This window comes from Strix uralensis, chromosome 27 (genome assembly GCF_047716275.1).
Source record: "Strix uralensis isolate ZFMK-TIS-50842 chromosome 27, bStrUra1, whole genome shotgun sequence".
NCBI classification, from domain to species: Eukaryota; Metazoa; Chordata; class Aves; order Strigiformes; family Strigidae; genus Strix; species Strix uralensis.
This window is the reverse complement of record NC_133998.1, coordinates 1,522,399-1,541,858: the sequence shown is the minus strand read 5'-3', so window position 1 is coordinate 1,541,858 and position 19,460 is coordinate 1,522,399. Positions and strand designations below refer to the sequence as shown.

Below are 19,460 nucleotides of genomic sequence, written 5' to 3'. Positions count from 1 at the left end.
CTCCTGGCAGGTCTCTTGGCCCCCCCAAGATTCCCCCAGTTTGGGAAACCCTCCTGTGCACTATGCTGGAGCTCTCCACTGCCGATTGTGCTGGCACCGGAGCTGCTCACCTGAGCGTGGTCCCAGGGAAGTGGGAGGGAGCATGGTGTGGTCGGAGGGCAGCACCAACACAAATGCTTGCTTACAAATGCAGCGCTTGCGTGTCCACGGACACCCCAGCACACGAGCTTGACCAGCAGACACGCTTACACAGAAGGATGCTCACCCCAGCTGGCCAAGCACAGGCCTACGTACCCTTCTGGGGACCAAGTAATTAATCTGGCAGAAGGCCTGATGACACACGGTAGCTGGACAATACGTTTGGGACAGTTAGAACTGGAACAGTGTTTGAGACTGCAAAAATGATCCGTATGATCTAGTTGCTGCATTTGTGTGCCAGTGCTGAGGCCTGCCGTTTGACCCCTCCAGTGACAACCTCTGCCTCCTCCTCACACCTCCCAGAATGTTTGGGTGATTTCTGCACTGGTGGTCACAAAGTTTGGCCAGCCCCTGGGCACTTTGTCCTAATGTAATCCCTTGTGAGTCACATCCATCACCCTCCGTAGCCTCCCACCCTCCTCCTCCATTTCCAGCCATCCCATGATGGGTCACTGAGGCACTGACACTACTGTTTCCTAAACTTACTGTGTGGCAGTGGGACATGCAGTGGGATGCTTTTCCCACGTGATTCAATCTCACAGGGAAGGATCACATGTTTGGGGTGAAAGTCAGTAAGCTGGGTATAAGTGGACTTTTCTATCTTCACTATTCCAGGTACTGAAGACAATTTTGTCACTCACTGTACCCTGCCAGGACTATGGGAGGTCCAACAAAATGAAACTAGCACCCATTTGAAATTTGGGCAAAGAGAATATTTATTCTGTGATTAACAACCTGGCACTGAGTTGAAAGCATAGCGCATTTTTACATGCATCATTCAAACAGAAGCAGCTGGGGCATAGAATGCAAAGTAAGCTCTTCTTCCTCACACTCATCCCAAAACCAGGCAGTGGCAGCCCCAAACTATCACTGACCAGTTTAAGACATTGTGTCCCTCCCTGGCAATTACCCAAGTGATTATTTCAGATCTAGAAACTTCAGGGTGTGTGAGAGTAACACTAGAGGAAGGAGCTGGATGGCTCCCCACTGGGCAAGCAGAGGCTTCCCTTGTAAAACAAGGCTACATGAAGCAGAGCTATGACCCTCCATCTCTTTCTCTGAACGTACAGAAGCATTCACAAGGAGTTGTCAGCATATTTCACTCTGACATTACCAATGGCCTCGACACCCTCGTCCAGGCTGTAAGCAGAAGGGGTCCTCAGGGACTCGAGGTTTGTGACCGTCATCTTCCTGGAGAAAGACTTGAGCGAAGCATTCGGAGGTCTGTGGTGGACCCACAGCTCCTTTGTAGTGCGGAAGGAGGAATCTGCAGGAGGACTGCGCTGTATCTCCACATCTTTAATTGTGCAGTAAGTGACCTCAGGGCACAACTCCACTTCCTTGATGGTACAGAACGTGGGGCGCTGGAGGGGGCTTTTGAAGCTGCTGAGATGCATTGAAGGGCTTCCTTCTGTTGACTCCTTCCACCTCAGCAGAGGACACTGCACCTCTTGGGTCTGCAGGGAGTTGCGCCAGGAGGGCCGTCCCACCAGACACACCCACACCAGCCAGCCTGCTAAAGCCAGCACGGTCAGGACCAGCAGAACCAAGCAGGCCAGGTAGAGCACCCAGTGCAATAGGCAGCAGTGCCTCAGCACCCACTGCCCCCACTGTGGACCCTCCCCACCTGCCCGCGAGTGCAGCACAGGTATGGTGAGCTCTGGGATGGAGCACGGGCAGAAGGGGAGACGTCCAGGTGGAGGGGAAGGTTCAGGCTGGTTGAAGCGTGTGGTATCCAGGGGAGTCGACAGTGTTGGGGCCTGAGTGGAAAGCATGGTGGTGGAGATCGCTGGTGTGGTTGACGTCAGAGGAGGAGATGAAGATCTGACAGCGGAAGAGGCCTCTAGCGTGGCAGGAGAAGGCACTGCTGTGGAGCTGGTGGAAAATATGCCAGTGGACACCATGAGAGTGGCATAGGTGTTGAGGGTGGTTTGGGGACCGCTGCTTGTGCTGGGAGGTCTGGTGCTCGTAGTGGTTGGCAGTGAGGTGTTCGAGATGGGGGTGGTGGGTCTGTGCGGGGTGCTGGCGGGAGCAGAAATGAGAGCGGTGGCAGTGCTGGGGGTCTGTGTGGGTGTGAGGGCAGGACTGGCTGGCACGGGAGTGGTGGTCTTGGGAGCTCTGGTGCTTGAAGGCATCTCCAGCAAAGTGCTTGGGGCAAGGGTGGAGCTACAAGGGGTGCTGAGGGGAGGCTCTGCGGTAGTGAGGGGAAGCCAGGTAACAGCACGGGGCATGGTAGTGTGCTCTTTGGGGATGGATGGATCTGGGGCCATCCTGGTAGCTTTTTCCATTGTTTCTTCCTCACCATAGTAGTCATACTCTTCATCCCCCACATTGCTGCAGTTGGGCTTGAAGTAGATGATGGGCCTCCGCTGATGCTCAGCAGGGCTGTGACACAGCACCTTCTCAGGGGCGACTTCCACCTTTGTCTTCTCCAGACCCCGCTCCGGCTGATAGACACTGCCTTCGTTCTGCCGGATCCAGGCCCTCAGGTAGAGCAGGTCGCAGTCGCAGTGCCAGGGGTTCTCAGTGAGGAAGACATACATGAAGAGGTGCCCCTCAGGGAAGAATTCGTTGGGCAGGGTCCGCAGGCGGTTCCCTGAGAGCCAGAGGGTCACCAGCTTTTGCAGATCCTGCAGCAGCTCCTTGGGGAGCTCCTCCAGGAGGTTGTCTGAGAGGTCCAAGTCCTCGAGTGCCCTCAGCCCTGCAAAGGCCTCCTGGGGCAGCGTCCGCAGCTGGTTCCCACGCAGGTCCAGGTCCTTCAGCTGTAACACATTTTGGAAAGCCCGTGGGTCCACCGTTGCCAAGCTGTTGTGGGCCACGGCCAGGCGGGTGAGCGCGGGCAGGCCCTGTAGGGTAGGCAGAGCCTTCAGCGCGTTGTGGGAGAGGATCAGCTCCTTCAGGGATGGCAGCAGGGGCCCGGTGCGCAGAGCCACCAGCCCGTTGTTGGACAGGTCGAGGTCCTGCAGCTGGGGGAGGGGCAGGAAGGCAGCAGTGGAGAGGGATGTCAGGCGGTTGATGCTGAGCAGCAGGATGCCCGTGTCCACAGGCAGGCCTGGGGGCACTGCACTGAGAGTCTGCCCTGTGCAGTTCACCTCCAGAAGGTCCTTGACCTTGTTCATCTCTGACGGGCAGGGCTGGTCTGGGTCAGTAGTGCTGGCTGGGGGCAGCAGGACTGGGATGATGAGCAGGAGCAGGGCAGGGACCCACATGGCCTGGAGGGAAGAGCCAAGAGGTGTGGGCACAGGCAGACACACATCTACATGTCGCCTTTCTTCCCACACAAGCACCATTTGCAACAGAGCTGGCATCCCCCGCCAGACCCTCTGGGAGCCCTCTGAGCCCTGCAGCTCCTCCCTGGGAGGATGGAAGGGAGAGATGAGTCCCACACCTATTGTCAGCACCCACCCCATCATCTCAGCCTTGGCAAGGAGACACCATCTCTGCCCTTTTGCTCACCTCATCCTTGTCTTGGGGCGGGGGAGGGGGGCGAGAACCTGATTCACGTGCCTCCTCACAGCAAAAGCAGTAGGTCTGTGGTGTTCACGTCTCTGCAATACCCACACCCGTCCCAGCCCAGAGAAGCCATGTCCTGGCAGAGGCTCCCTGAATATGCTCTTACCCAGTGCCAGCTGAGCCCTCTGATAGATTTGGATTCACAAGATAGAGGCATGAATCATGTGAAAAGAGCTTCCCAAGCACAGACACGGCTGCCCCGTGTGCCCAGGCCCTGATGGATGCTGCTTCCCTGGGACTCACCCGTGGACCCTCCAGCGTTTGCCCAGCTGCCTCTTTGCCTCCGTCCTGCCTGCGGATCGGGTGCTGCTCTGGCGGCAGCGCTGGTGGCAGGGCTGCCCAGGCCTTCTATCAGCACACACAGCTGTGGGAAGGGACCTGCGGCTTCCTGAGCAGCCAAACCCATCTCCTGTCCTTCAGCACAGCCCTCGCTTTAACTGCGCTGCCCCATCACTGTCTCCTTGGAAAAGTCTCAGCCAGAGAATGGCTCCATAATTTCTTGCTTCTGCACAGTAAAGGAGGGGGGTCTCACCCAGGAGGAGCCCTTGCATGTCCCTCTGTTCCCCAAGCCACACCTTTTTACATCCTGGGAAAAGGGCCCCTTGTACAAATGTTTGCGCCTTCCTCTGCTCCAAGGCAGCTCTTTCTCAGCACACTCTGAGCTTCCATTCTTGAGGCACCTCAACCCGGGGACTGCAGGCTAGTTGGCACCCCAGCAAGAAACAGTTTCTGCACATTACCTCAGCTAGCTGTTTGTGGTGCAGACAAGGGATCCTTTCTTTCTGGCTTGCCAGGGAAAATGGGGATGGCTCCTCTGGAGAGCTGAGAGGCAGCTTTAACATTTGTGGGAGAAGCCGCAGCACAGACCAGGCAAGGAGATTAGAGACAGAGGAAGGAGCTCGGTTTCGCAGTTCCTCCGGCTGTCTGTTCCTGCAGCCAAGCTGTCTCCACTTCCCTGGCCCATAGGTCACTGCAGAGCATCTTGGACTGCAGGGCTGGAGGGCCACCCAAAAGCTGCAAGGGGAAATGCTACAGAGGCGGGGAGGTAATGGTTTTCTACTGGTTTTCCATTCTGTGGATTGTGGTGGATCAACCCCAGCCAGCAGCTAAGCACCTATCACCCGCTCGTCCACTGCCTCTATAGTGGGATGGGGAAGAGAACTGGAAAAGCAAAAAAACCTTTTGTGGGTTAAAGACAGTTTTAATGAGTGAAGGAAAGAAAGAGAAAAAAAAAAAAAAGTGATGCAAAAGTACCTTGAAAAAACTCCCTTCTCCCCCTCCCCTTCTACTGCTCAGCATGATGCTACACGGTATGGAATAGCCATCAGGGTCAGCTGTCCCTCCTGTGCCCTCTCCCAGGCTCTCTCTTACCCCCAGCCCACTCACTGCAGGGGCATTTTAGTTCACCTCGTAGTAACTGAGCTGGAGGCAGCAGCAGAGGCAGCACTTGGCAGGCTGTTTTTTGGCTCTGCATCAGCAATTTCCAACAGAAAGCAGAGGTAGGAAGGGAGAGAGCAAATGTAACCCTGGCCTTCTCATAGGATCCCAGGGATTAAGCCTGCATGTGGTTTCTCCTCCTTCACAGCACTACTCTTTCCCTCACGCTGGACCTACAGCACCCCCACGACACCACCAGTCCGTCTTCCATGTCGCAGCCCCACGTTCCCAACCAACAGCCCTTATCATTACTTTTGCCTCTCTGTCTCCCTTTTCCAGGTGGATGAACACACGAGGACACCTTCAAAAGGTCCTTCACCCCACCTTCTTCACTCCCTGAAGGAGAAGAAGCAGAAGACCCAAGCAGTCGACTATGACAAGCCTTGCTGAAGGGGAAGGGGCACGCTGTACCCCAGGAAAGGGGTGCACAGGTCAGGAGTCATTTGCAGGCACACTCCTCCCATGGCTGATTACAAGCAGTGAGGAGGCAGAAGAGATCCTGGGGTCCTGCCATCTGGGTGGGGAGAGTAAAGAAGCAAGGACAGTGACTCCTTGCTGAACCTGCTTCCCTTAGGGGAAGGCAAGAGGGAAATGAGGGTTACGTCATCCATCCTGCTAGCAACGATGATTTTGCCCTGTATTTGCAGTCCACTCTTTCATTTCTGTTCTGGGTTCACATTTTTGTCCAGCCCATCAGCTTCCTCCCCTGCTTCAGAGGCTGTTCCCACACCTGGAGGGTCAATCTCCCATGAGGTTGTCGCCCCAACCTTGATTTCACTTGCAGACTATTTTGAGTGGGTGTTTGGAGGGAACAAGATGATCCAGGCTGTTTCCCACTTCTTTAGCACCTCACCAACACCATATGTGACTCTGGGAAATAGGAAGGACATCATGAGGTGATGGTGCCCGAGGGTCATAGAAACATGTAACTGTATCACCCCTGGCTTGAGCATGGTGCTTCTTCTCCAGTGCAGAAAGCAGGGTCTGTATCTTCACCTTCCCAGCAGCCTTCTCTAGGGACACGAACATCTAACCACTCTTCAGAGCCCTGGCAGCAGGGGCCACCCTCATGCTGCCTGTCCCTGTCGTTCACAGGGCGCTTTGGAATGCTCTGTCACTGGGTCCTTCAACAAGCCCCTCAGCTACTGCGGGCCTCACCACTGATTTAGCATCTGCTGCATCATGTGGGCTTGTGCGTGGCAAGGAACGGAGCTGAGGCATGACCACCAACCTCTGGGAGCTCTAGTCTGGGGCTGGGCAGGCCTGGAGAGAAAGGTGAAAGCCCTAATAGCATCTCTGAGCTGTTCCCTTCGGGCTCCTCCAGGGCGGGAAGATGGAGCTGCCCTGGGCTGAGCATGAACAGACCTACCCTGGCACACACACAAATGCATCCTCTTTCATTTCTGAGAAGCCTGTGAATTCAGCAGTAATGGTGAAGCCTTCCCTTGCACGCTGAGCATCGGTTGAATGGAGTATCTGGTGCTAAAGCATGTCTGGCCTCAGAGGAAGCACATGCTTCTACCCTCCACTTGCAGGTGGCAGTTTCTACTACAGCAAAATAATCCACCCCAAAACACACCTCAGTAGGAGATGCCCTTCTTCATATGAACTTTTGCTTTTTCCAGCTTCATTTCAGCTCACATGGAACATTCTGAGCCTGCTCCAGGCTCCTCAGCACTGGAAGCAAAAGCAGCTTTTCCTCCTCCAGAATGAGCGACCAAAGGTGGGCTCCATCTCAGAGTGTCGGATGTCTCCAGGTCACAGGTGAGCTCATCATCTGGGCTTGTGCTGCAGGCAGACATGGGGACAAGCGCAGGCATGGGGACAAGCACAGCCATGGACCCATCCCACTGACATACCTTCGTTAGCTCCTGCTAACAACGTGGTGAACCATTTTCTCAAACACTAACTCCCCACAGGCTAAAGAGAGGTGGAAACAACGCCACAGACACAGACAAACCCCACTTTAGTAACTTTATTCCATACATTTAAAAAGCAATCCCTGTTGCAGGAATGTCTTTTCAGTGGAAGTGTTGTTCAACAGGTAAAGAGCGAGGATGAAAGGTGACAGTCACCTGCAGTTGGGAAAACTCTGACCAAACATAAAGGGTTGATTCTTCCCCTTGCGAGAGGTGCAGCACCAGAACAGGGGCTTGGAGAGGTAACGAGATCTCCCCCCTTGGAGATCCTACACAATTCAGCTGAACAAGGCCCAAACAGACCTTTGGCAGCTTTGAGGTTAGTCCTGCTGTGAGCACGTGGCTGCCACAGAAACCTCCACAAGTTCCTTCTAACCTAAATCCTTCTGTGAGTCTGAACTCCCGAGGTCCCCTAAAAAAGTCTTCTCTTACTTCCCGCCCTTCATCACGGCCACATTTTGAGCCACGTCCCAGGACCCAGCCAGACCCAAGGGTGGACTCTTATCCCCTCGAATGACACCAGTGGAAACGTGAAGATGGGAATCTCCTCGTCAACACTGAAAAATGCCACCCGTCCCTCCTCATAATCCAGAGAGATCCGGACCCGCGTGGGAGTCTGGATTTCAGGAAGGAGAGTGCGATTAGGGGACGTGAGAGCTTGGAAGTTCCCTGCCCACTTCCCCACTGCCCAGATGCCCTCCTCCGGTTTAAACTCAATATCTCCCTTCCTTTTCACATCTTCTCTAGAGACTCCCACAGTCCACCCTCCTCCATCCACCAACTCCACCTCCCAGTAGTATCTCCCCGAGGTGAAGCCTTCACGGCCCAGCACGCAGCGCCACGGGTTAAATCTCTGAGGGATGTCGGGGATGTCCTGCAGCGTATCTTCTCGTTTCACACTTTTGCAGTCCTCAGACAGGACCAGGTCACAGTGGGCTGTGTCTGGATCCAGAACCACCTTCACTGCGGGAGAGATGGAGTCAACACATCAGGGCAGAGCTCACCCCAGGAGACGTATTTTGCTGGGGCTGCATAAGGAAGAAGAAAAAGGGTGCAAGTGATAGCTGGCAGACTGTGGCATGGGAAGCTGCACGAGCTAACAATATTAGTGCAAGGAACAGAAAATGAAGCAGAGAGATGACATCAAGCAGAGAGGGAAGAAGGTTAGCAGACATGAAGAAGTCCCCATGTCTCTAAAAACGTGGCCAGCACTGCTCACTGGGGACCACGACTCTCCTGAAACGAACGTTGGGGTAGGCACCAAACGAACGTGGGGTCTGAGTATTACATTCCTCCTGTAAAGTGAGGGTTGGCAGAAGCATCCCCAGTCCCACCAGCATCACTGTGGGAGGGAAACTACCCAGAAGGGAGATTAAAGCAGGGAAGACGATTCAGCACCCTGAAAGGCCCAACTTTAATTACCTTCTTCTATAGGCACTGCGTATCTTCTCCATGCTTTATAAAAACAAACAAACAAACAACAACAACAACAAAAAAGATGAGACGTCATCAGAACACACTTGTTACTGGATTAGCTCAGAATAATGATAGGTCAGTGTAGCTGCACGTTTTCTGAATTGTTGCTATATTTGTGAAAGTCATCTCACAGTGTGTAGCTTCAAAACTTCAGTGTCAAGCTACATGAAGGGGCTCCATCTACTTTCTACAAATATAATTACACTGCCTGTCCTGATTCAGTCATACAGAACCACAGGATGGTTGGGGTTGGAAGGGACCTTAAACCTCATCTAGTTCCACCCCCCTGCCACGGGCTGGGACACCTTCCACTAGCCCAGGTTGCCCAAAGCCCCGTCCAACCTGGCCTTGAACCCTTCCAGGGAGGGGGCAGCCACACCTTCTCTGGGCAACCTGTGCCAGGGCCTCCCCACCCTCACAGGGAAGAATTTCTTCCTTAGATCTAATCTAAATCTAGCCTCTTTCAATTTAAAACTGTTTCCCCTCATCCTATCCCTACCCCCCTGATCAAGAGTCCCTCCCCCCTTTCCTGTAGCCCCTTTCAGTCCTGGGAGGCCACTCTAAGGTCTCCCCGGAGCCTTCTCTTCTCCAGCTGAACCCCCCAACTCTCTCAGCCTGTCCTCACAGGGGAGGTGCTCCAGCCCCTGAGCATCTTCGTGGCCTCCTCTGGCCCCGCTTGAGCAGGTCCGTGTCCTTCTGCTGTTGGTGCCCCCAGAGCTGGACCCAGCACTGCAGGGGGGTCTGTGTATTTATGGTCTGTTTGTACTTTGAAAACTGAAAGAATTTTCTTCTTAGTATAGAAGGATTACAGGGAATAGCTTAAAAGCACAGATAGAACAAAGGACAATAATGTTTCTGAAGTGAGTTCAGTATTTGCTATCTCTCCCTTTCCCAAAAGCAAAGGCAAAACCATGGCACACATGCAAAACCCCGATAGGAACTGGCTCAACTGAAAAGTCTTGATACTCACCAAGTTCATCAGCTTGCTTCTCTGAAAAAGAAGATAAACCAGCACAAATCAGTTGTGGGATACCGATTTGGATATAACCTCTGCTGTAACCGCCTCCACGTGCGGGACAGTGGGTTCCTGCAACGCTTGGCAATGCAAAGCCCTCTCCCACCCCCTGCCTGGAGCTCTGCAGGTGATGGTACATGTTGTCCTGCTCAAATCTGGGGCAGGAAAAGGTCTCTGGGAGATCCCTCACTTACAGGGGGACCCATCACTGGCCATGGTCACCCTGCCTGTGCCACCACTGCAGGCACCATCCCCAACCCCAGACACCATTTTCAATTTTTTGATTCCCACATTCACTCTCTTCCTTCCCCCCCCTTCCCCCACCGCTTTTTGGTTCATTACACGCTTCAAAAGTGAAAAGGCAAAAAAAGACCACCACCCTATACAGACTCTAAAAAATCCTTTGTAAGGAAGAGAAGACGACTTACCAATTTCTGCATCACGTTCCCCTGAACAAACAGAAACACAGACCAGTTACTATTTGACACGATCCCTTCTCCAGGGCCCCAGCGAAGGGAGCACAGAGGTGAAGGTGATGAAGGCAGCAGATGTGCTGAGTTATGCTCTGATTGCAAGGGTGTTAACGATTCCTGAGTGAACTGACCTGCATTTATTTTCCCCATCATATATTTCCCCCTGCGTTGACACCAATTTAGCAAGAGTTTTTAATAGCCAAAGGACTATTTCTTGGCAATTCTATGAGCTGCAAGCACACAAACAAAAATATATGCCCTTTTCAAGTGTTTTTGTGGTGTTTTTTTTTTTTTTAAATTTCCTTGTAAATAATCAATCTAAATTTTTTATAAGAAAATTCTCAATTTCTTAGGTTTCTATAATCTTCCCCTAAAAACCAACTACTTTTCAGTACCATTTCACTACTTAAATTGAGTGTTAAAAAGCATTGACAGCCACTCAGGAAAAAGAACCAAAACCTAATGACTTTTCAGAGTGAATTTTCACATTATTAGGGGGTCAAGGCGGGGAGGGGGGGGGGGGGGGGGGAGTAAAGTATCTGCCTAAAAAGAACATTTGAACAGCATGAGAGGATGAATAAAAAAATTTGAAAGTTTCAACAGAGGATTTCACCGGGAGGATGGGGGCCAGACTTACGCAGTACTGCCGCTTGCATCGCTGAAAAGCAAAACCAGAACAGAGCATCACCACCAACGCTGATTCCTTTTTCCCTGATACACTTGTTGGGTGGGGAGGAAAAGCTTGAGCCCAGGAGCTCCTCAAGACTTTGGGAGATCTTACCCTCCCTCCCAGACCCCTCCTTGGGCAGAGGCCAGCACTGCAATGCTGGAGACCTAAGCAAGGGTTCCAGCCACAGGGCAGCAGTGAAGGGGCAGGTTTGCACGGACAAGGGAGGAGCATGGGGTTAAATTTCACCTTCAGTGCTTCCTGACCACCCTGTCCCTGTGGTTTTTTTAGTGCTGAGACAAAGCTGAGGTCCCTGCAAAATGGAATGTGCTACCCCAAAGCTTCCTCCAGCTTTGAGAAGAGCCCTTTGAAAAGCAAACTTCACTGTTGGTACAACACCTTTCATGCTTTCTTTGTTTCTGCAGTGTTTTTCTTTAAAATTACAACATCATTTCATCATTGCATCATTTCATAAATTAATTTCAGAATTTTCTCTAGCTGCTAGCCAAAGCATTTCCTTCCCCCACATCCACCAGAAATGGGCCCCATGAATTCTTCCATTTGAGGGAATTCTCCAATTTATGGAAAATTGAAAGTAAACTTACCTATTTTTTTCTCATGTTTTCCTGTGAAGGAAAGAAAGAAATGTAAGTAATTTAAAAAATCATCCCTTCCAAAGAGCACTGATTAAACCACAGCAGGAGTTACAGCCACTTGCAAGTCAGAAAGGCCGCGGGGTCTGGGAGCGCTGCAGTGCCTGCATGACCCACCGGCTCCATCCCTTTTGGTAACAAACATTTCCTTTATTCCTCTGTATTATTTACTCCCTGAGGGGTGTTTCAGAAGGAAAGGAAGCCCTGCCAGGCCCCCAAAAGTGCCAGGGTTTTTTTGCAGGGCCAAGCAAGTTATTGCTCCATTTCTGCAGGCAGAATCCACCCTCAGCTGGGGCGGAGGAATGGTTGGCTCACGCTGCTTTAATGCCCACTTCCTTCTTTGCTAGACTTTTTGTTGGAGAAACAACCTTTCTTTTCTCACCAGAAGTTAAATCCTCAGGTCTTTAAGTTGCCTGGCACCATACGTGTGTCCGAGACACTGAGACAAGACTCCAGGACCATCCGGGCATTTCTCAAACCCACTTGTCTGTCAAAACCAAAGGTGGCTGAGCAGCACAACCACCCACTCCCCTTCCTCAAACACTGCTCCGGGATGTTACCTTTCATTTTAAATAGATAAACAGCGATAATAAAGAGAGCGACTACAGCAACCAGGACCACACCCAGGGCGGTCATCCAAGGCTGGGCGTTTTGGAAAAAGGGATCTGAAAAAGAAAACCCGCAAAGCAGTTAGGTTACTCTGCAGGTAGCAACGGGAAGGAGAATCACAGACTCACAGAATCATCTAGGTTGGAAGGGACCTTGAAGATCATCTAGTCCAATCGTTAATTTACCGTTAATAAACCATTAACCGTTTCTATTTCACACAAGCTCATCCCAAGCAGGTCTGAATCCCACTGAGGGTGAAAATCAGTTCCTGACGCTACTCCACCAAAAAAAAAAAAAAAAAAATTAAAAAAAAATCCATTTTGGCAATTTAGCACTAGTCTGAGGCTGATGATGTTTTGTCTGTATACATTGTGTCCCTTTTCAAAGGGAAAATGGATTTCTAACCAAATTATTTCTAGTTAAATCAAGGGTTTTTCTCCTTTGGAAAAAAAATACTGTATTTCATTAGGCAACATAAGATCAGAAACAGGGTAACATATGCATCAACAGCACACCGGTATCACCAGGACAAAGGTACCCAGGGAAATAAAATCTCCCCAAATTGTTCATTCCCAAAGTAAAAAAGGAATAGGATGCAGCTGAAAAGCACATGATACTGCAGCGCAGTTTGGTGTATGGTTAGTCCAGTTCACCATTGCAGCGCTGTTCTGATACACCCCCCAACCCAAACCAATCTTCCAGTAACAAAGGAGCTTTTCTGTGTGACAAGAAAAAAATTAAAAGATATTCAATATATGCAGATGCTAAAACGAGACAAAACCATTTACTTGTCATATCAAACCACTAGAACAGGATTTCACAGTAGGGGAGACTAAGTGCATGGGTTGTTCTTTCCTTTTGTTTGGCTCTAGTGTCATGAGTGTTTGTATTTAAACTCTGCTACAATGAGGGTTGTCTTTTTTCCCCTCTAAACCCACCGTTCAAGACCGAACTGGTACATTTGGGCAGCACACCTGTACAAATGCTACACAAAGCCTCAGCTGTTCGCACGCTGCGTGTGCAAAATACACTTGATGCGCTGAACATGCAGCCTGCAAAATGCACCTGAGACTTTCTGCTGCCGGTGCTTTCCCAGCACAGCTCCATCAGAAACCTTAAAAGGGTGTTTTTTTCACAGAATTTCACAGAATCATCTCGGTTGGAAAGGACCTTGAAGATCATCCAGTCCAACCGTTAACCCAGCACTGACAGATCCCAACTCCACCAGATCCCTCAGTGCTATGTCAACCCGCCTCTTGAACCCCTCCAGGGATGGGGACTCCACCACCTCCCTGGGCAGCCCATTCCAACGCCTGACTACCCGTTCTGTAAAAAAATGCTTCCTAATATCCAGTCTAAACCTTCCCTGGCGCAACTTGAGGCCATTACCTCTTGTCTTATCGCTCATTACTTGGTTAAAGAGACTCATCCCCCCTCTCTGCACCCTCCTTTCAGGGAGTTGCAGAGGGCCATGAGGTCTCCCCTCAGCCTCCTCTTCTCCAGACTAAACCCCCCCAGTTCCCTCAGCCGCTCCCCATCAGACCTGTGCTCCAGACCCTGCACCAGCTCCGTTGCCCTTCTCTGGACACGCTCGAGTCATTCAATGGCCTTTTTGGAGTGAGGGGCCCAAAACTGAACCCACTCATCGAGGGGCAGCCTCACCAGTGCCGAGCACAGGGGTCAGATCCCTTCCCTGTCCCTGCTGGCCACGCTATGGCTGATACAAGCCAGGATGCCATTGGCCTTCTTGGCCACCTGGGCACACTGCTGGCTCATGTTCAGCCGCTGGCAATCAACAGTGTTGGCCTTGTCCTCTACTCACCTGATATGTAAAAAGCTGATCCCCGTTCTTGGCTGTGCAGGGCATGTCGGACCCAGCAGGAAAGTTTCTGGTTCCCTCCTCTGGTGAAGATTATGCTGCTTTCTGCTGCAAAGAGTCCGCTCTTGTCCTGGGTAATATTTTCCGAGAGGGATGGGAGATGCTGCCCGTGGGGATCTTGCCACAGCACCTGGGGCTGCGGGTACCAGCCGGCCGAGCGACAGGCCACCCGGATCCCCCCGTCCTCGTAGCGCTCCAGCGCGATGAGCGGGGCAGAGCCGCCGGCTGCGGGGAAACAGAGACCCTCAGGTGATCCTGCAGGGTGCCAGATCTCGGGGGAATAAGGTGGCCTGGCTGTTCCTCTCCCTGACAAGAAGGGATAAACTGCAACACAGACAAATCTCGAGGTTCTTTTTAAGACAAGTGTCAGCTGGAGTCAGGACATTTCCTGCTGTCTTTTTCACATAACTTGATGATCTGCTCTGGAGGCTTCTACTGCAGCAAAATAATCTGCAGGCCTAGATATTAAAATATAAAAGCACGAACCAAGACATTCTTACTTGATTATCAAACACCAAATTCTTTTCTTACGCTCACTTAGATGAAGAAAACGATATCAAGAACATTTCTGAAGTAGGTAGCATATCTCACGAGCTCCTTCCAACCGCTTGGTAGGCAATTTTACCTCTCTGGAACATTCTGGGTATTTTCAACCATAAAACACTATTTCCAAAGCAACCACCTGAAATTGCTTCTGGGAAAGATAGGGAAGAAGAACACTGGCTATGAGCAAATAAATTAGAGGTACCAGGGACATGGACTACACACCTGTCACCCTCAGCTCCACCACAGCCTCATCGTATTCTGAGTCATGGTGAACAAAGCAGGTGTAATTCCCTTTGTCAGACAGTTGGACACGGAAAATCTTCAAGTCCACGGTGCCGTTGGTGAGGCCGTTCTTTAGCAGCTCGGTGCGTCCTTGGTATTGAAGCATCTGATCCCCGTACAGGTCTTGGCCCCCCTTGTAGCGATGCACAAAGGGCGAGAAGTGTTCCCGAAACCAGGTCACCTCTATGTCCCGCGTGCTGTGCTTCGTGGAGAAGTGGCAGGGCAACACCACGTCCTTGCCCATGGCCACGGTGATGGGGCTGGGGGGTCCTGTCACATTGAGCGAAGCTGGGAGAAACCCCCGGAGGAAGAAGAAATAACCATGAGTTTGCTGTGGTGACTGAGCTCAGAAAACCAGCGGATGCTGCTCCGCGCAGGCAGCACGGTGAGTAGGCTGGGGCCGGGCCACTGCCCGTTCCTCTGCCTCCCTGTCCTGCACTGCCATGAAAGTCCTTCACATCCCTAAAAGATGACTTTTTGTCAAGGGACCAAGTGCTGCCATGCTGCTCAGGGCAGGGAGAAAGCAGGAAAAGGAATGAAGGAAGCGGCTGGAAGGTTTCTGGGTGATTGCCTGGAGAAAAGAGACAACTTGGGTACAAATAAAACTCAAATATCTTCAGCTATTTGCAAATAAAACTCAAATATCTTCAGCTATTTGCACCTGTTACAAGAGAAAACAGAAACATTTCAGGTGCTCTGGGCATCTTTGGAAATTAAAAAAGAAAAGGTTTATTAATAAGCTGGCCACTCAATTCACAGAGAAAGTGGTTTCTAGTTGAAGGAAAACAAAAGAGAATCAACTTTTTTTTTGGCAAGGTAACTTTCAACTCAACTGTTGTGCAGCATCCTTTTGCCAGGGCTGCCTTGAAGAAGCACCTTCAGGTCAGCAATCTAACAGAAAAAGAGCCCAGAATATTTTTTAAAAGAATTTTTTTGTGTTTTTTTCCCTTTATTGAATTTGTTCTGCAAAGGATCCAGCGCATCCTGGACACAGCCCAGTAAAGTGATGACATGCTGGGAACATGCTGGGAACAGGAAAATCAAGGAGGGAAATGGCAGCAAGCTATAACTAAACTATAACTATAACTATAACTAAGCAAACTATAATCAACTCATCGGCATCATCTTGACGACACCAAGCTGTGTGGGGTGGTGACATGCTGGAGGGAAGGGATGTGCCATCCGGAGGGACCTGGACAGGCTGGGAGCCTGTGCAAACCTCATGGAGTTCAACAAGGCCAAGTGCAAGGTCCTGCCCATGGGCCGGGGCAATCCCAAGCACAAATCCAGACTGGGCGAGGAGGGGATGGAGAGCAGCCCCAAGGAGAAGGACTTGGGGGTATCAGTGGATGAAAAACTATGAGCCAGCAACGTGCGCTCACAGCCCAGAAAGCCACCTGTGTGCTGGGCTGCATCCAGAGCAGTGTGGGCAGCAGGGTGAGGGGGAGGATTCTCCCACTCTACTCCACTCTGGTGAGACCCCCCTGCAGTGCTGGGTCCAGCTCTGGGGACACCAGCATCAGAAGGACACGGACCTGCTCAAGCAGGGCCAGAGGAGGCCACGAAGATGCTCAGGGGCGGGAGCACCTCCCCTGTGAGGACAGGCTGAGAGAGTTGGAGGGGTTCAGCTGGAGAAGAGAAGGCTCCGGGGAGACCTTTGAGTGGCCTCCCAGGACTGAAAGGGGCTACAGGAAAGGGGGGAGGGACTCTTGATCAGGGGGGTAGGGATAGGACAAAGGGTAATGGTTTTAAACTGAAAGAGGCTAGATTTAGATTAGATCTAAGGAAGAAATTCTTCCCTGTGAGGGTGGGGAGGCCCTGGCACAGGTTTCCCAGAGAAGGTGTGGCTGCCCCCTCCCTGGAAGGGTTCAAGGCCAGGTTGGACGGGGCTTTGGGCAACCTGGGCTAGTGGAAGGTGTCCCAGCCCGTGGCAGGGATGTTGGAACTAGATGAGGTTCAAGGTCCCTTCCAACCCAAACCATTCTATGATTCTGTGGTCTAATCTCCACCTACATTCAGTGAGGTTGTGCGGATGTCTGTGCTGACATGGCTGGAGGAATAAATCAGGTTCCAGAGGGATGTTGGTGCTCTTAGAAGTGGACGTGGTTTATGGCAAAGGGTCTGTCCCCGCTCTGTGTTCTGCCCTTCACAGGGAGTTTCTCCACTGGCAACTGGGAAAATACTCATTCTGGAAACAATGCCACAGGGATCAGCAAGAACCAGGGGGATCCTTACCTGACTGCAGCTCGTGAACTTGGAAAACTAAACCATAAATGATAAAAGCTGGCAGAGAGCAGCAGAGGTGGGAAGCGGAGAGCATCCTCTTTGCTGGAGCACAACCTGGAGATGGGGAAGGAGAGGGAAAGGATAAAATAAAAAGCAAGGATAAACAAATAATGCCAGAAAAAGGCAGTATTCACTTTTAAAAGGGTTTATTGTTGATTGCAGCCCCTTTTTATAACATCTAGGGAAGACCCTCAGATGCTAAAGGCTGAAATCAATTTTCCATCATCAGCCTGCCTTTGCTTGGTCCTTTGCATACAAAGTACCCAAAAGTTGTAGGAATTTCCCCTGAGGGAAAAAATGACAAGCTGCAACATCTCTAATTCCATGAAAAAGTGGCAGTTGTTCTAATATGGAGCCCTTGCTTTTCTTCTCCAGCCGCAAGAAAGAGATGGAAAGGCCCAGGATGAGAAGGAGAAACCCAGACCAAACGCACATGGAGCTGGGGCTGTGCGCTCCTCCTCTGGGACAAATCTGTGACTCAGTGGCACGTCCCCTGCCACCGGACCGAGGGTGGGAGGACGTCTCAGAACAGAGAAAGCAGAACACAAATTCAACACCCACCCAAGATGGGACCCAGCCCTGCTCCAAAACCCCCCAAACCCTCTTACCACTTGCTGACTTAGTCCCAGCGTTTGTTAACGAGATGTGAAGACCACGACTGATTTTGGCAGATGGCAGAAAGCGATTTCAATCTGCAGCTTTCTGGAGGCCCCGAGCTCCTTCGTGGGCTCTGGGTGGGGGCAGGAGCTCCTTGGTTGTCACCGGCTGCATCTGGAGGGGCCACCCCAATCAGCGTTAAGCATTTCCCTGTCTGAAAATCAAACAAAAATGTCCCTCTGTGTCGCAGCCTGCCACCCGTTTCCTGCTGCGCTGCCTCCAATCAAAAATGAAAGTAGCTGAGTGATTTGCCTTTTCTTTGGCAATACTTTTGCTCCGGAAATCATCTTCTGGTAGCATTCGCGGGCGTATCCTTGCTGCAGACACCCTCCACGGCTGCGTACGCAGGCTTTTCCCGCAGCTCTCCCCGGCTTGGGAGGGGATGGACGCCGGCAGCAGTTCGCGTGTCCCTGGGAAGAGCGCGGAGGTGACGGAAAAGGGCTTCACACCCAGAGGCGGTGCCGGGGTGGGAGCAAAGCCCAGCACTAGCTTAAAAATTGCTTAAAAGCAATTCCCACTCTGGCCAAGAGGCGAGGCCATAGAAGATGGTGTGTCCAGAGAAAGCTGCTGCTCTGGGATGTGTCACCAAGGCGGCTCCAGCGGGTGCTGGGTCCAGCCGGGTCCAGCCCCCTCCCGTCCCCGGCCGGGAGCGTGGGTGCACGGCGGGGCTGAGAGCATCCGCTTGGGTAAAGGGGCCTGATCACCTCATCAAAAGGGGTGACAAGGAAGAGAGGGAGGTGATAAATGAAACGTACAGAGACACAGACCTGTCCAACAAATGATAGCAGAGATAAATATAATAAACCAACCTCACCACTCCTGCTAATCACTGGGCTGTCACAAATCTGCGGGCGCCACGTCAGGGCCAGCCTGGCTTCTGCATCTGTAAGGATGCAAAGCGAGGGGTGCCCGATACTGGGGGGTGTCAGTGGAAGGATATCTAAAGGCATGTGCAGCAGAAGGGAATCAGGGGGGACAAAGTGAGGCAACCAGCAGAAAGGGGTGTAAAAGGGACCAGTCACAGGTAAAACTGGTTGGTGAGCTTGGCTGAGTAGTGAGTAGGAGATCCCAGGGCCAGGCAGGGGTATCAGGCAGGCGGAGGGTCCATGCTGGTGTTGGGGGGGGGGGCATGAGCGTGGGGTGCCTGTGGGATCAGTGTATGAGTGCTGTGTGTTTGTAGCAAGCATCAAGCTGGACAAGCTGGTGAGTTGGGGACCTGTGGGGGGGTGTCAGAGGGGCTGGGGGCTGGGCAGGGGTGCTGGGTGGACTGAGGGGCTGTGCTGCTGCTTGAGGGATCTGCAAATGTGCATGTGAACCCAGAGAGTGTCACATGTGCCTGCACCAGTGCCCTCCTGCTCTGCCAGCGCTGCAGGAGGAGGGGACGTGGCTGCCTGTGCTGGCGGGTGATGTGGGTCCTGCAGGTGGGTGCTGCTGAAGGAGCCCCTTGCCTGCGGCAGGCTGTGTGACCGGCCATGTCAGTGTGTGTGTGTGTCTTTGGCTCTTAGGAAGGATTTCTTTGCAGAAGGGGTTGTTGGGCGTTGGAATGGGCTGCCCAGGGCAGGGGGGGAGTCCCCATCCCTGGAGGGGTTGAAGAGTCGGGTTGACCCAGCGCTGAGGGATCTGGTGGAGTTGGGAATGGTCAGGGTGAGGTTCATGGTGGGACTGGAGGAGCTTCAAGATCCTTTCCAACCAAGATGATTCTGGGATTCTGTGGATACATGTTTAATTTTGTCACTGGTTGGCCCTGCCGATGGCAGGTTCAGCAGCAGGTGACTGCACATGCTGGATGCCAGCAGCAGCCCCCACCGTGCCATGCCCATGCCACCAGGCGACAGTGGTGCCTGGCTGAA

The 19,460-nt window shown here is 52.1% G+C and overlaps 2 protein-coding genes across 6 annotated transcripts; both read right to left on the bottom strand.

Moving 5' to 3' along the window:
- Positions 1-905: 905 nt before the first annotated feature.
- LOC141935593 (uncharacterized) lies at positions 906-6,779 on the bottom strand. Of its 3 annotated transcripts, XM_074851980.1 has the most exons (3): positions 6,728-6,779; positions 4,452-4,872; positions 906-3,410 (listed from the first exon to the last, which is right to left on the bottom strand). In XM_074851980.1, exons 2-3 carry the CDS (start codon positions 4,551-4,553, stop codon positions 1,275-1,277), a joined length of 2,238 nt encoding a protein of 745 aa, XP_074708081.1. In that variant the 5' UTR covers positions 4,554-4,872; positions 6,728-6,779; the 3' UTR covers positions 906-1,274. The 3 variants fall into 3 exon arrangements, with proteins under 3 accessions (XP_074708081.1, XP_074708080.1, XP_074708082.1); XM_074851979.1 differs by lacking the exon at positions 6,728-6,779 and having other exon boundaries at positions 4,452-4,941; XM_074851981.1 differs by lacking the exons at positions 4,452-4,872; positions 6,728-6,779 and adding an exon at positions 3,955-4,438.
- A 329-nt stretch (positions 6,780-7,108) lies between these two features.
- On the bottom strand, positions 7,109-18,353 carry LOC141935596 (butyrophilin subfamily 1 member A1-like). Of its 3 annotated transcripts, XM_074851985.1 has the most exons (11): positions 17,562-18,352; positions 16,903-17,007; positions 14,608-14,955; positions 13,783-14,064; positions 11,912-12,016; positions 11,304-11,324; positions 10,669-10,689; positions 9,987-10,007; positions 9,514-9,534; positions 8,490-8,522; positions 7,109-8,030 (listed from the first exon to the last, which is right to left on the bottom strand). In XM_074851985.1, exons 2-11 carry the CDS (start codon positions 16,985-16,987, stop codon positions 7,513-7,515), a joined length of 1,455 nt encoding a protein of 484 aa, XP_074708086.1. In that variant the 5' UTR covers positions 16,988-17,007; positions 17,562-18,352; the 3' UTR covers positions 7,109-7,512. The 3 variants fall into 3 exon arrangements, with proteins under 3 accessions (XP_074708086.1, XP_074708087.1, XP_074708088.1); XM_074851986.1 differs by lacking the exon at positions 11,912-12,016 and having other exon boundaries at positions 17,562-18,353; XM_074851987.1 differs by lacking the exons at positions 16,903-17,007; positions 17,562-18,352 and adding an exon at positions 16,681-16,893.
- Positions 18,354-19,460: the final 1,107 nt, after the last annotated feature.

Excerpts from the sequence above, each read along its gene's own strand:
- LOC141935596 (XM_074851985.1), bottom strand. The coding sequence starts at position 16,987 with ATGCTCTCCGCTTCCCACCTCTGCTGCTCTCTGCCAGCTTTTATCATT. Across the intron at positions 12,017-13,782 it reads ATCAGCTTTTTACATATCAG|ATCCCTTTTTCCAAAACGCC; the intron begins GTGAGTAGAGGA and ends TTTCTTTTTCAG. Across the intron at positions 8,523-9,513 it reads GAAGCAAGCTGATGAACTTG|CATGGAGAAGATACGCAGTG; the intron begins GTGAGTATCAAG and ends GTTTTTATAAAG.
- LOC141935593 (XM_074851980.1), bottom strand. The coding sequence starts at position 4,553 with ATGTTAAAGCTGCCTCTCAGCTCTCCAGAGGAGCCATCCCCATTTTCC. Across the intron at positions 3,411-4,451 it reads ACCACAAACAGCTAGCTGAG|GCCATGTGGGTCCCTGCCCT; the intron begins GTAATGTGCAGA and ends TCTTCCCTCCAG.